Source organism: Pristiophorus japonicus, chromosome 10 (assembly GCF_044704955.1).
Source record: "Pristiophorus japonicus isolate sPriJap1 chromosome 10, sPriJap1.hap1, whole genome shotgun sequence".
NCBI lineage: Eukaryota > Metazoa > Chordata > Chondrichthyes > Pristiophoridae > Pristiophorus > Pristiophorus japonicus.
The window spans coordinates 90,614,916-90,628,070 of NC_091986.1; the positions used below are offsets into that span (position 1 = coordinate 90,614,916).

Sequence of the window (13,155 nt, forward strand, 5' to 3'; positions counted from 1 at the left end):
TACAAATAGTGAACAGAGTAAATCTTTCCCCTCTTCCAATAACTTTTTGTTTCCCTAGTTCCTATATATAAAATATATCTATAAAAAAAAACTGTACCTACAACTAGAAAACTGTTACAGCCACCAGAAAAATATATATAAATAATCTAGCCTGTCTTATAGCAGAAATGCTTAGAGTGTGTACTGTCAACTTTCACTAACATTCAACGACTTGTATTTATATAGCTTCTTTAACATAATAAATGTTCCAAGGTGCTTCACAAATAGAAATGGATGTTCAACCATGGAGTAAGAGAACAGGAAAAATGAGAGTTGAAAAGGTTTTTAAAAAGAGAAATAAATTAGTTTTTGGAAGAAATTTCAGAGAGTGGGGCTAAGGCAGCTAAAGTCTCTGCCACCAACAATTGGCCCAAAGGAAGGGGGTACACACAAAACAGCCTGAGTCAGAGAACAAAAGGGTACCAGCTGTGGAGTGGGGGTGGGAGAGAATATATCGGCTGAAGACAGTTGCAGAGATGATGTGGGCAAAGTTGCTAATGGACTTGAGCATACATTCCAGCATTGAGAAAATTGTTGTTGCATGAAACTGCCTGACAGGCAGATATACTGCCCTTCAATAAAGTCACACGTTTGAAGGAAAGGCTTCAGATTCCAATACCCAAATTTCATTAATGATTCCCTTCTATTCCTGATAAAAGAAGGTGGTGAGGCGAGTCCCTAGCAATCCGTCATTCTTTGAAAAGGCCAATTGGTCCTTTAGGGTACAACCTGCTACATTAGCATCTTTCTGAATTTCTGGTCACTTCCCTCTAAATGGCCACAAAGACTAGTGATTACTGCGCACTCAAATTTGTCTGCACAGCTCCTTCACCACCATTTTCTCATTCCTGGCTCTTGCCATTTTCTTATAAGATTGATATCCCAGTAATGTTATACAATACTCTACCAAAGGGCTAGAAGCAAATACTGAAAATTATTGAAAATATGATGGAAAAGTTGATCTACCAGAGGGGTGAACTTCAATGGGCTGGAAACTGGCTTAATCTCAGATTTTTAATCATGTAGCCTTTGTGCAATAGCCAATAGTAAATAGCTCACCTCTAACAAATATAATAGCTTCTGCTCAAGGTTTGGACTTCTTTTTATGAACAGTAACCATTTATCAGAAGAAAATAGTAAAGCTCAATTAGTGCTTCATTTATAAACTCATGGAAAGCCTGTGAATTCTGGTCACTTTTGTTTATTACACTCTAGGAAGAAAATGTCTAATTCCTTGAAAATCCACTACTTTCAAACAAATAATTTCAATACTTCTAAATGGCAAGTAGAAATTGGGAAATTCCATAGTGTACATTAAAACTGCAGGATTTTAAAACAAAACCCTGCTAAATGCTAAAGGTTTAAATACAATATTGAAACTTCATAACCTGATAACTAATTACTTTAAACCAGTGTAAATGCTTTATCGGTCATTCTACAGTTCTATTAATTTGGTATTAATTGTGGTATACCACAAGTTTAAGATATGGGTCTTTCACATAGTAAATGCTTCTACTTACCTGGAAAAGTTTAAAATAATAACAGAAGACATGATCTGCCATAAGATTGTTCCTAGCATAGTCCTGTCCAGCTTTTGCAATCGTTTTGGCCTATAAATTAGATGAGAAACAAAAAGAAAATACATTTCCAAAGAAAGCATTCAATATTTTTGTCATGCCGATATTTGCACTTTCATGCCAGGAACAGAATAACCACAGAAATACCCAGTATGTGCCCAGACAAAGAAGCCCTCCATGATTTTTGATGGTCTTGAAATAGGAGAGTAGGATAATAATCAATAAATAAGTAAGCAATGTCTTCCATTCATCTTTATTAAGCTTTCCACATACGCAACCTTTTTGTTACAGAACACCTGCCTATTTTAAAAATGTTTGCACATTGTTTACGAAGTAGAATTAGGCAACAATATTCTTTGAATAAATTCATCTTAGAGAATAAAGGATATTTGGAAGTAATAACGAGTGAAATCGCTTCATTATATATTTTTTTCCTGTTACAAAGATAGTATTTTAATTTATATTCACTTTTGGGTTTACCTTTGTATCTGCAGTTGTCAGTTTTTTCTCAGTCTTTTCTCAGTCATCAATTCACACTAACTCACTAACTGATGGAACTACTGCTCATTGAGCATCCTCTGTTAGTCTATACAGCCACTTGAACTAATTTAGTGTCTTGTACTACATATACTGACCAACTTCACTTCTTCAACTCTCATGAAAAACAAATTCTACTGAAATATTTAGATTCGCAAATAGAGAATTTAATCTTTGAATAATTAATTTGAAGGCTAATTTATGAAAAATAAAGAGCCAATCAACAAAATTATTTTACCTGAATCACATACAATTACTTAAAATAACTTGCATTTATATAGCATTTTTAATAGAGAAACATAAAGTTGCTCACCGAGGTGCTAGGAGAAATAAAATGGTACACCGAGCTAAAGAAAGATATTAGGAGGTGTGACCAAAAAGGTTGATTTTAAAGACGGTGTTAAACAAGGACAGGGAGTTGGAGAGATAGAAATAATGGGATTACGTCTGGAACAGTAGCCAAAAAGACCTCTGGTTAAGAACTATATTATCCAGAATGGAGGCAGCATACATTGCTACAACAACTTGCATTTATATAACACCTTTAATGTGGTAAAATGTCCCAAGGCATTTCACAAGAGCATAATCAGACAAAAATTGACACTGAACCAGAGAAGGAAACATTAAGAGAGGTGACTGAAAGCTTGGCCAAAGAGGTGGGTTTTAGGGAGCATCTTAAAGGACAGCAAGGTGGAGAGGTTTAGGGATGGAATTTCAGAGCTTAGGGCCTAGACGGTTCAAGAAACTAGGATTTTGGCTGCCCTCAAATGCTTTTATATGCAGTTTTTGTTTTTCAATCACAGTGGAGCCATACTTCAGCTACTGGTTTTCAAACAAGACTCTTGTTTAAACAAGAATGCTTGTTTTGCAAGAGAAAATTACAGAGCTTTTAAGTAGAAAATACAACACATATCTCACTGCAATACTATATTCATACAAATGACTGGATCTCATTTAGCACGATGGTAGTGCCACACGGTGGCAGGCCCCGACCTGTGTGAAAACACCCGTTGGCAGGTCGGGCCATAAAAGGAGCAGCGTGGAGGCATACTACTTCAGGGAGCAGCGCGAGCTGGTGCAGGAGGGCGACGGCAGCGAAGAGTGACGTCAAAGTCCAGGTCGGTGATTGGAGCATGGGCAGACACAGCAGGAACGGCGAAGTCAGGGCGAAGGAGCCGCGAGAGATTGTAGAGGGACGTGATCGGGGCCCAGGAGAGGCGTGAGTTCGGGGCCAGGGGCAGCACAGGCCAGCCCACACTGCGATATGTGCGCGCACTAGGTCCGTGCACCAGAGCAGTTCTCCAGTCGTCTTGGATAACCCTTGCCAGTGGACCAAGACCTATCTCTGTCAAGCCAGTATGGGGGCTGGTGTGCAATGGCCACCACACGTTAAAAAAATCCACGCACAGGCAACTTCCACCCTTCGGGATGTAGTTCGGGAACTGGAATAGTAGGTCCTTCATTGAAACTCATCCTTTTTTGGCGTGGAAGCAAGTCATCCTCGTTTCAAGGGACTGCCTATGATGATGATGGATCTCACCATGTTCATGTAACACAAAAGCTGCAGTGATGCAAGTGTGTATAATTCAATCAGTACTTGTATGGTATTCCATTCATACATTAGAAAAACAAAAAAAAGCAATAAAAAGCCACAATTATTAAGAATGATGGTCAGTTTCTGTAATTAAAGAAAATAAAACATGCTGAAAATTACCTCTTCATCATGAGATTTTGCCCACTGAATTTTATCCAAAAGGTCACTTAAATCACTCTTAAATGGAATGTAATGCTCCCATGGCCTTAGGTCATTGTAAAAGTGTTCATAGTAGACTGAATCCTGCTTTAGAATGACACCATCTCCTGCTAGCAAATAAGGCATTCTGTACGCTGCCACAGTACCATCAATGTTGATTTGATACTTGTACTACAAAGATAAAAAGTTCAAAGGATTCTCAGATCTGATGCAATGTACTTAAACGATAGCTCTTTAAGTGAGATACACAAAACAAATGTTGTTGCTCAGTGGTGGTCCAGTTTATTTAATGCCTTGCCATCACATGTCTATTTAAAAAGTCAAAGTACCAATAACAGCTTTTCTTTTTACATAAACATTACATAATTCTTGCAGTGGAATCAAAAAATGACAAAGAATGACGTGACTGATTGCTGATATTTTTTCCCCCCAGGTCTCTATGTATACTACTAGTTAACTAGCTGGTTAACAGATATCTGAATCACTTTAAAGTATAAAGGTGGGCGAATATGTATAACTCTTCCTATCTACGTGAACTTCCTAGCTATCCTAATGTATTATGTTTTATTTCTATATTACTATTAAGAATTTAAGTTTATTAACTGTAGTTTAGATTTCAATCAGGTAATCCTTGTTGGTGGGATCATAGAATCATAGCAATTTACAGCACGGAAGGAGGCCATTTCGGCCCATTTCGGCTGACCAAGAGCTATCCAGCCTAATCCCACTTTCCAGCTATTGGTCATTAGCCCTGTAGGTTATGGGATAAAATGCAGCCTTCTGCAGTGATCGGGAGTCAGGAACTTTACCGTTGTGCCACAAAGTCCACTAGGAATATCAAATGGGAACTGACCAAATGGTTTGGACCTGACTTTCAGAAAAAAAGGTAAATTTTAAGTCCTGTCTCAATATTAAAAAACATATTTATATTTTTCCTAAATTTTAAACAGTGTTTATCATATTTACATCAGTGAGGTGAACAAAGGTCTTTTTTCTAACCTCCACTGTCTCATTTGGATTAATTTTTATGACAATCCTGCAGTCAGCAAACATCTTAGAACTCCCCACCTCAATTGTTGAAATTTTATTACATCTGCAATGCCATCAAACTTCAAGGTTTTTGAGGTGTGTAGTTTCTAATGTCCATAAAAGTAATTCTGTGGTTTATTACCCTGTAAAATCCAGACATAAAATATCATTTTATAAGGCTGATGCCGTCTACTTTTTTCAGCTCAAGGACATTTTTGAGATGGTGACTCCTAAGGTCACCGTTCCATAGAAATAAAAGTTAATTTCTGCAATCAAACAATGCTTTTACGTTATCCACCTGCTACCTAGTAATCTCTAAAGCAGCACAGTAATGGCTAGGTGCATTACTGGAATATAGGATCCTTGCTGATGCATCCTGCAATAAAACAGAAAATGCTAGAAATACTCAACAGGAAAGATGAAATGCTGTTTCTTGAGCTTCACTGAATCAGTGAGGACAGAGGCTGAGGACAGAGGTGAGATTGGTTGTGGGATGAATAATTAAAATGACATTTAAAATGAGCAGCTCCTGTTCTTTTGATTTACTTTACAGCATTCTGGACTCAACACGGAGTTCAACAATTTCAGATCATAACCACGACTCGCTTTTTTCAGACAGCAGCTGTTGGTAATGATTCTGCTATTGTCATTTACACCTTCTTTGGATCCTCTTTGGGGTTTTTCTTCTTGTCCCATTCCCACCCTTTTGCCTGCATCATCCCTTTTGTCATTTAATCTCTCCTGGCTTCGACCATTCCCAGATCTTCCCTTTTGTTCTTTCCTCCCCTCCCCCCCTTTCCCCGCCTCTGCACTCACTTAAAACCTGTGGCATCTCTAACTATTTCCAGTTCTGATGAAAGGTCATCGACCTAAAACATTAACTCTGTTTTGCTTTCCACATATGCTGCCTGACCTGCTGAGCATTTCCTGTTTTTATTTCAGATTTCCAGCATCTACAGTATTTTGCTTTTGCATTAATACTTGCTGTGAAATGTTTTATATAGATTTTGATTAGATAAGGAAACAGTATAATTATGGACAGCATGAATAAATGTACCAGGTCACACATTTCTTTGACCCCATGGACCTGGCTCAGGCATTCCTTTTGTCATGAGTAGATATCTTAAGAGGAGCATTTTAAGTGACCTTAATTTGCTCTATTGTCCCCCAGTAAAATCTGAAGGATACCCAACAATCATAAAATATAAAAAAATGTTAAACATAAGAAAAACTATATGCTTTAACAAAACTTTGAACATGTTTGTGCTGGTTTCCAGAGCTCTTCAATATTAAGCCACTAGAAACTCCCAATATTTCTTATAGAACACATTGAAGAACTAGAGCTGTGATTATGAATCCAGAAATGTAAAGCAGAAACACCCATTATTCGCAATAGCTGTTTTATGAATAGTATCAGCACTAGACTTGCACAATCTGAATTTGTACTATTCAGGCACAATTAGTCATGTCACTCATGATTGTTTTGCAATAGAAATACATAACATGTGCGTCAGCATTGGCTCAGCGGTAGCACCTGAGTCAGAAAGCTAGGGTTTCAAACCTCACTCCAGAGACTTGGAAAACAAAATCTAGGCTAACACTTCTTCAATGCAGTACTGAGGAGGGTGCTGTATTGTCAGAAGTGCCATTTTCGAAGATACATTACAATATCTCAGGTGGCCATTAAGAGCAGGGAGATTCCCTCAGTGTCCTAGTCAGCATTTATCCATCCAGCACCATCATTAAAAACAGATTATCTGGAAATTTTTCCTATTACTATTTTTGGGACTTTGCTGTGTGCAAATTGGCTACTGTGTTTCTGTATAATGGTGACTACATTTTAAAAGTACTTCTTTGGGATGTCGAGGTCATGAAAGGCACTGCATGTTCTTCCTTTCTTTAGTGATTTGAATAAACAGATTCAAATAATAAGCGCCTAAACCCGGAACTTGCGGGCCCTCTTCGGGCGTGTGCGCACATCGCACGCACCCGGAGAGGCTGGAATTTCAGGACCAATGATTCCTTGGTTGGCATTATTCATTTCATATTTATTTCTATTGTATCAACCAATAGAGACATCTTCAAATAAGTCAATTTATCAATCATGTATAACTCCATCATGATATTAGTTGTGGAGAGGGGGGGCGAGGGGCAGAAATCACAGAAAATAGACAAAATAAATAGCTGTGATTAGGGAACATTTCTGTGGGATTTTGTATAATCAATAAGGATTGCGGGGCCTCTTCGGGCGTAATAATGTTGAGGACAGATATATTCAAAATTAATACTGGAAGGTACTATAATCAGCCGAAAGACAGAATGACTTAATTTGGTAAGCATAAATGATTACAATGCAAATGATGTTGCAGCTAATTAATATAATAATAGCAACATATAAATCTGTATATTTTTTAAAAACAATAAACGAGGTAACATTTTGAAACCAAATCCACATACCTGGAAAAAATCAAAAAATGACACATGCTTTACGATTGGACCATAAAGGCTTTCATTATGGGGGAAAAAGAAAAAGTTTGTAAATGCAGCATCAATCAAATCAGGGTATTTGATACTGAGTTTTACAAGCTCCAGACGCTCCCTTCGGCTGTCACGTCCTCTCCAAAATGCTGTACGATTTTTGTTTTCCCAAGAAGGACCTGTGTTGGCCTGAACAGACATCATATCCAGACTTACTCTGTGGAAACCAGGATACAAATAATGAGCAATATCTTCAATCAAGAATCCTTTGATATAAAGGAGTTAAACTGTCAAATTAAGACAGATTAAATGTTTTAAAAATAAATTTAAGTTACACAAAGATACAATGGGGAAGAGAGAAACTTGTTAGTTTGTTTGGTGAATGAGAGAGACGTGGTGATGCACGAGTGCCAAAGTGAGTTATAAAGAGCTCGCTCATCAGTGAAGTAAACTGAACATTCTACTTTTCTCCATGTATTCTATTCACACACAAATAATGGCCACTTAGGTAAGGTACCCGGGGATACCTGGAACTGTAGTCCAATAAGGAGTTAAAAATCTTAGCTTTTGATATGAATTATGACAGGTACTGAATGTGCTTTAATACAACCCATTATGTGATTGCCCACACCTTCTTTCAAGAGTGTTTGCCCACTATCTTTAAAATCTTTTAAATAAATATTAAATTTACACATCAAGTGTCCTAGATTACTTATGATGACCCAATTCTGATGGTGAAGTAGTTACTGCCCCCATTTCTACGTGCGGCACTAAAAAAATTCTAGATTCGCAACCAGATGAAAAATTCTTTCTTTCTAACTCCAACCTGCAACAGAAAAATAATGCCATAGAACAGGGACTATCCCTGCACAACTTGATTAAAACCATAGAACCTGGAGTTTCCATTTAGTGTTTTTACTTGCTATGGGTGCTGGCAAAGGACTCTCTTGCTAAAGAATAAAAGAAAGAAGGAAAGAACACTGAATAGTAGCTGTGGAGAAAGACAGATGAGAATGATAGAGAAATGAAAAGGAACAGAGGAAAGAGAAAGAGAAAAAAGGAGGTCAGAAGAATAATTGACAAAATAAGAGAAAGCAATAAAGTAAAGATTGAGGAGAGAAAATGTACATTTGTCATTTTACAGTACAAGTTAAATACTATTTCAAGTTGGCATATTTGGCTCAGTGACTTTAATACACCTTCGATGTTTAAACTGATGGGAAGTTTTACTGGTGAAGATCAAAGAGGTCTACAGCAGAAGAGCCAGCAGCAGAGTGGGTCAAGTCATCATCATCATAGGCAGTCCCTCGGAATTGAGGAAGACTCGCTTCCACTCCTAAAGTGAGTCCTTTGGTGGCTGAACAGTCCAATGCGAGAGCCACAGACCCTATCACAGGTGGGACAGACATTTATTGGGGGAAGGGGTGGGGTGGGACTGATTTGCCGCCTGCTACCTGCGCCTGACCTCTGCAGGTTTGCGCCGTTGCGATTCGAAGAGCTCAACGCCCTCCCGGATGCATTTTCTCCACCTAGGGCGGTCTTCGGCCAGGGACTCCCAGGTGTCAGTGGTGATGTTGCACTTTACCAGGGAGGCTTTGAGGGTGTCCTTGTCACGTTTCCGCTGCCCGCCTTTGGCTCGTTTGCCGTGAAGGAGCTCCGCATAGAGCAATTGCTTCGGGAGCCTCGTGTCTGGCATGCGAACTATGCGGCCTGCCCAACGAAGCTGATCGAGTGTGGTCAGTGCTTCAATGATGGGGTTGTTAGCCTGGGCGAGGACACTGATGTTGGTGTTCCTATCTGCTCAGGGGATTTGCAGGATCTTGCGGAGACATCGTTGGTGATATATCTCCAGCGACTTAAGGTCTCTTCTCTCCATCGTCCATGCCTCTGATCCATACAGGAGGGCGGGTATTTCTACAGCCCTGTAGACCATGAGCTTGGTGGTAGATTTGAGGGCCTGGTCTTCGAACACTCTTTTCCTCAGGCGGCCGAAGGCTACACTGGAGGCGATGTTGAATCTCCGCATCAATGTCTGTCTTTGTTGATAAAAGGCTCCCGAGGTATGGGAAGTGGTCCACGTTGTCGAGGGCCGCGCGTGAATCTTGATGATTGGGGGGCAGAGTTGTGCGGCGAGGACGGGCTGGTGGAGGACCTTTGCCTTACGGATGTTAAGCGTAAGGCCTATGCTTTCATATGCCTCGGTGAATTCATCAACTATATCCTGGAGTTCAGCCTCAGAATGTGCGCAGACGCAGGCATTGTCCGTGTACTGCAGCTCAATGACAGAGGTTGGTGTGATCTTGGACCTGGCCTCGAGGCGGCGTAGGTTAAACAGCTTCCCACTGGTTCTGTAGTTTAGTTCCACTCCAGCGGGGAGCTTGTTAATTGTGAGGTGGAGCATGGCAGCGAGGAAGATTGAGAAGAGGGTTGGAGCAATGACGCAGCCCTGTTTGACCCCGGTCCGGACGTGGATTGGGTCTGTAATGGAACCGCTGGTAAGGATCACGACCTGCATGTCGTCGTGGAGCAGGCGAAGGATGTTGACAAACTTTTGGGGGCATCCAAAACAGAAGAGGATGCTCCATAAGCCCTCACAGTTGACAGTGTTAAAGGCCTTTGTGAGATCGAAAAAGGCCATGTATAAGGGCTGGCGCTGCTCCCTGCATTTTCCCTGCAGCTGTCGCGCTGCAAAGATCATGTGCGTTGCGCCCCGTAGGAAGAGCTCACATATTTCCGAAGGCCCAAACCATTGGCACACGCTGGTGGACCAAGAAAAACCCCGAGTGTGTGAAAGAGCCTTGGGGGTTGGGGGGGGCGGGGGGTTGAGAGGAGGAGAAGAACCAGCTCTCACTTGCCGCCACTCACTTCTGCTTGCCTGACCTATTTTCAGTCCGGACCTCACCATACCCCCAGACTTCTTCTCACACGATCTTACCTCTCCTGCCCAATTCCAATCCATTACTTTTTCTCCATCTGCACTGTTCCTGCTTTTCCTTTGCCTGCAGTCTCCCCCCACCTCCCCAAAGGCCACTTTACCTTCACTTGCTGCCTCTGTCTTCTAAACCTCCCATCACCCCAGCTTACTAAACAACCACTCCCCATTTACTAAAAATTCACTAATACCAACACTCACTAAAATCCATACGACCCAACCTTACCAAAATAACATTCTCCACTCCTAAATTGCTTGACCAGTAGATGACCAATACCCATTCCAACTCCTACCAAAAATGCCTCTCCACTCAAACTCCATTTTACCCCAACCTTTTCATACATATGCAGCCTCTTCATTAATTCATCATGAGAATTGGTAATTGTGGCAAATAGATTTTTGCATGCCTTGAATTTTTAATTTGTATTCTTGTAATGTTTATTGCTGCTGGCTTCCTATCTCTAACCTCCTCCAGCTGTACAAACCTCTGAGATCTTTACACTCCTCCAATTCTGGCCTCTTGCACATCCCCAATTTTAATCGCTCCACCACTGGCGACCGTGCCTTCAGCTGCCTGGACTCAAAGCTTCTGAATTCCTTCCATAAGTCTCTCCACCTCTCTCTCCTCCTTTAAGGCACTTTTTAAAACCTATCTCTTTGACCAAGCTTTTGGTCACCTGCCCAAATATCTTGTGGCTCGGTGTCAGATTTTGTTTGTTTGCACTGCTGTGAAACACTGGAACATTTTACTACGTGGAAAGTGCTATATAAATACAAGTTGTTGTTGTTACAATCAGCATTTAAGGCGTTAACTCGCAAAACGACACACACTATTTATTTTACCTGAAAGCCATCAGCTGAACTAGTTAAATAGTCTACTAAAATTTCTTCAGATGAATTCATAGGGCCTGAAGTGCTAATTAGTCATTTCAAGGAGGCCATCATTTAGAACCCCAAATATCTTGTAGTTCCGTTGTCCTACAGGCATATCACATTAACATCTGGTCGCTTGAGGTCTTTTCCATATGCATAGTGTGTGGGATGGCTCATTCAGGCAGACACCTGACCATACATCAAAGGATAAGCACTCAACTCAGGGTAGTGATACAGATTGACAGCTATTTGAGTCCTTTGAAGAAAGGTGCAGACCCTTAATTGACTAGAGCATAGGAATTTAGAAGCAGGAGATTGAGCCCCTCGAGCCTGTTCAGCCAGTCTATTGAGATTGTGGCTGATCTAACGCTAACTCCATATACCCACCAGTCTTTGGCCCATATCTCTGAATACCTTTGGTTAAACCTTCTGTTGTTGACAGTTCAGAGAAGAGACTTCCCTTTCAGACTTAAAATGGCAGATCTCAGAGCAAAAAGAGGCAGAACATAAAGCCAGATAGTGTGTTTGTAATGCAAAGTCATCAGTCAAAATGCTGAATGGTTTAAAGTTCTATGCCAGTTTTACAATCAAATCAGGCTAATCTGAGGTTACAGAAAGTAATGGTATAGTTAGAGATTATTTCAGGAGAAAGAAAGTTGTATATTTGTCGTTTTATATATCAAGGAGTGTAGGGAAATTATATCTGTAAAAACAGTGCACTGTTCATTCATATATCTTATGAAAATAAACCTATTATTGGTTCAAAGTATATGTCTCAACTGGATAGTGTTTTTATTCTGTCCACTACCCATAAAGAAAGATGTGATAAATTCCAGTAACCAAAATACAGAGTAAAGCTTCTCTGTTATGATACATGGATCAGCTTTCGTTTATCTAGATACCCTGCAGAAATGGATGCACTTCAGGTGGCAGAGGATGCAGGGTCCACTTATGAAAGTGACCGGCGAAAATGAACCAGAGAGAAAATTTAGTGCAAAAACACCTAAATTGTGATGATAACCAATATTGAATAACTTACTTTAAAAAAAATGTATACTCTCAAGTTGTCCTCTTTTACCAGTGGCTTACTGATTCCACAAAATATTTTTTTACTTGGGAAAGAAGAGTAGCCAAGCCATGGATTTATTAATCACCACATTCAATTTTTTCCCTCCATGAAACCCTGGTCCACTCTTCAAACACCACAGCACCTTCCCGTGCAAGCGCAAGAAATGCAACACCTGCCCTTTAACCTCCTCCCTTCCCACCATCCAGGGTCCCAAACACTTCTTCCAGGTGAATCAGCGATTTACTTGTACTTCTTTCAATTTAGTATACTTTATTCGCTGCTCAAGTGCAGTCTCCTCTACATTGCGGAGACCAAATGCAGATTAGATGATTGTTTTGCCGAACACCTCCATTCAGTCCACAAGCGTGACCCTGAGCTTCTGGTCTTTTGCCATTTTAATTCTCCACCCACTCCCATCTCTCTGTCCTCAGCCTCCTACACTGCTCCAATGGAGCTTAACGGAAGCTCAAAGAACAGCACTCATCTTTCGATTAGGCACTTTACAACCTTCGAGACTCAACATTGAGTTCAATAATTTCAGACCATAACCACGACTCCCATTTTTTTTCCAGACAGCAGCTTCTGATAATGATTCTGCTGCTGCCATTTATAGCTCCTCTGGACCCATCTTTTGTTTCTTTACTTGTCCCACTACCACCCCCATTTGGCTTGACCCAACATCCCTTTTGTCATTTAATCACTGCTGCCTTTCACCCTCTCACAGACCTACCCTTTTATTCAGTCCTCCCCTCCCCCCTTTCTGCCTCTGTACCTGCTTAAAACCTGTTACATCTCGAACATTTCCCAGTTCTGGCGAAAGGTCATCGACCTGAAATGTTCATTCTGTTCCTCTCTCCACAGATGCTGC

The 13,155-nt window shown here is 40.5% G+C and overlaps 1 protein-coding gene and 1 long non-coding RNA gene across 3 annotated transcripts in view; one reads left to right on the forward strand and one right to left on the reverse strand.

Annotated features, from left to right (window-relative positions):
- Window positions 1-13,155, reverse strand: part of poglut2 (protein O-glucosyltransferase 2) — a 75,234-nt gene that overhangs the window by 22,626 nt on the left and 39,453 nt on the right. For both annotated transcript variants that reach the window (XM_070891887.1, XM_070891888.1), the window contains 3 exons: window positions 7,393-7,630; window positions 3,868-4,077; window positions 1,560-1,649 (listed from right to left, as the gene is read on the reverse strand). In XM_070891887.1, the coding sequence (XP_070747988.1) occupies window positions 1,560-1,649; window positions 3,868-4,077; window positions 7,393-7,630 (538 nt within the window). The remainder of the gene's footprint in view (window positions 1-1,559; window positions 1,650-3,867; window positions 4,078-7,392; window positions 7,631-13,155) is intronic.
- Window positions 4,339-13,155, forward strand: part of LOC139275023 (uncharacterized) — a 40,132-nt gene continuing 31,315 nt past the window's right edge. Inside the window, exon 1 of the long non-coding RNA XR_011595657.1 lies at window positions 4,339-4,405. This is a non-coding gene — a long non-coding RNA (uncharacterized lncRNA). The remainder of the gene's footprint in view (window positions 4,406-13,155) is intronic.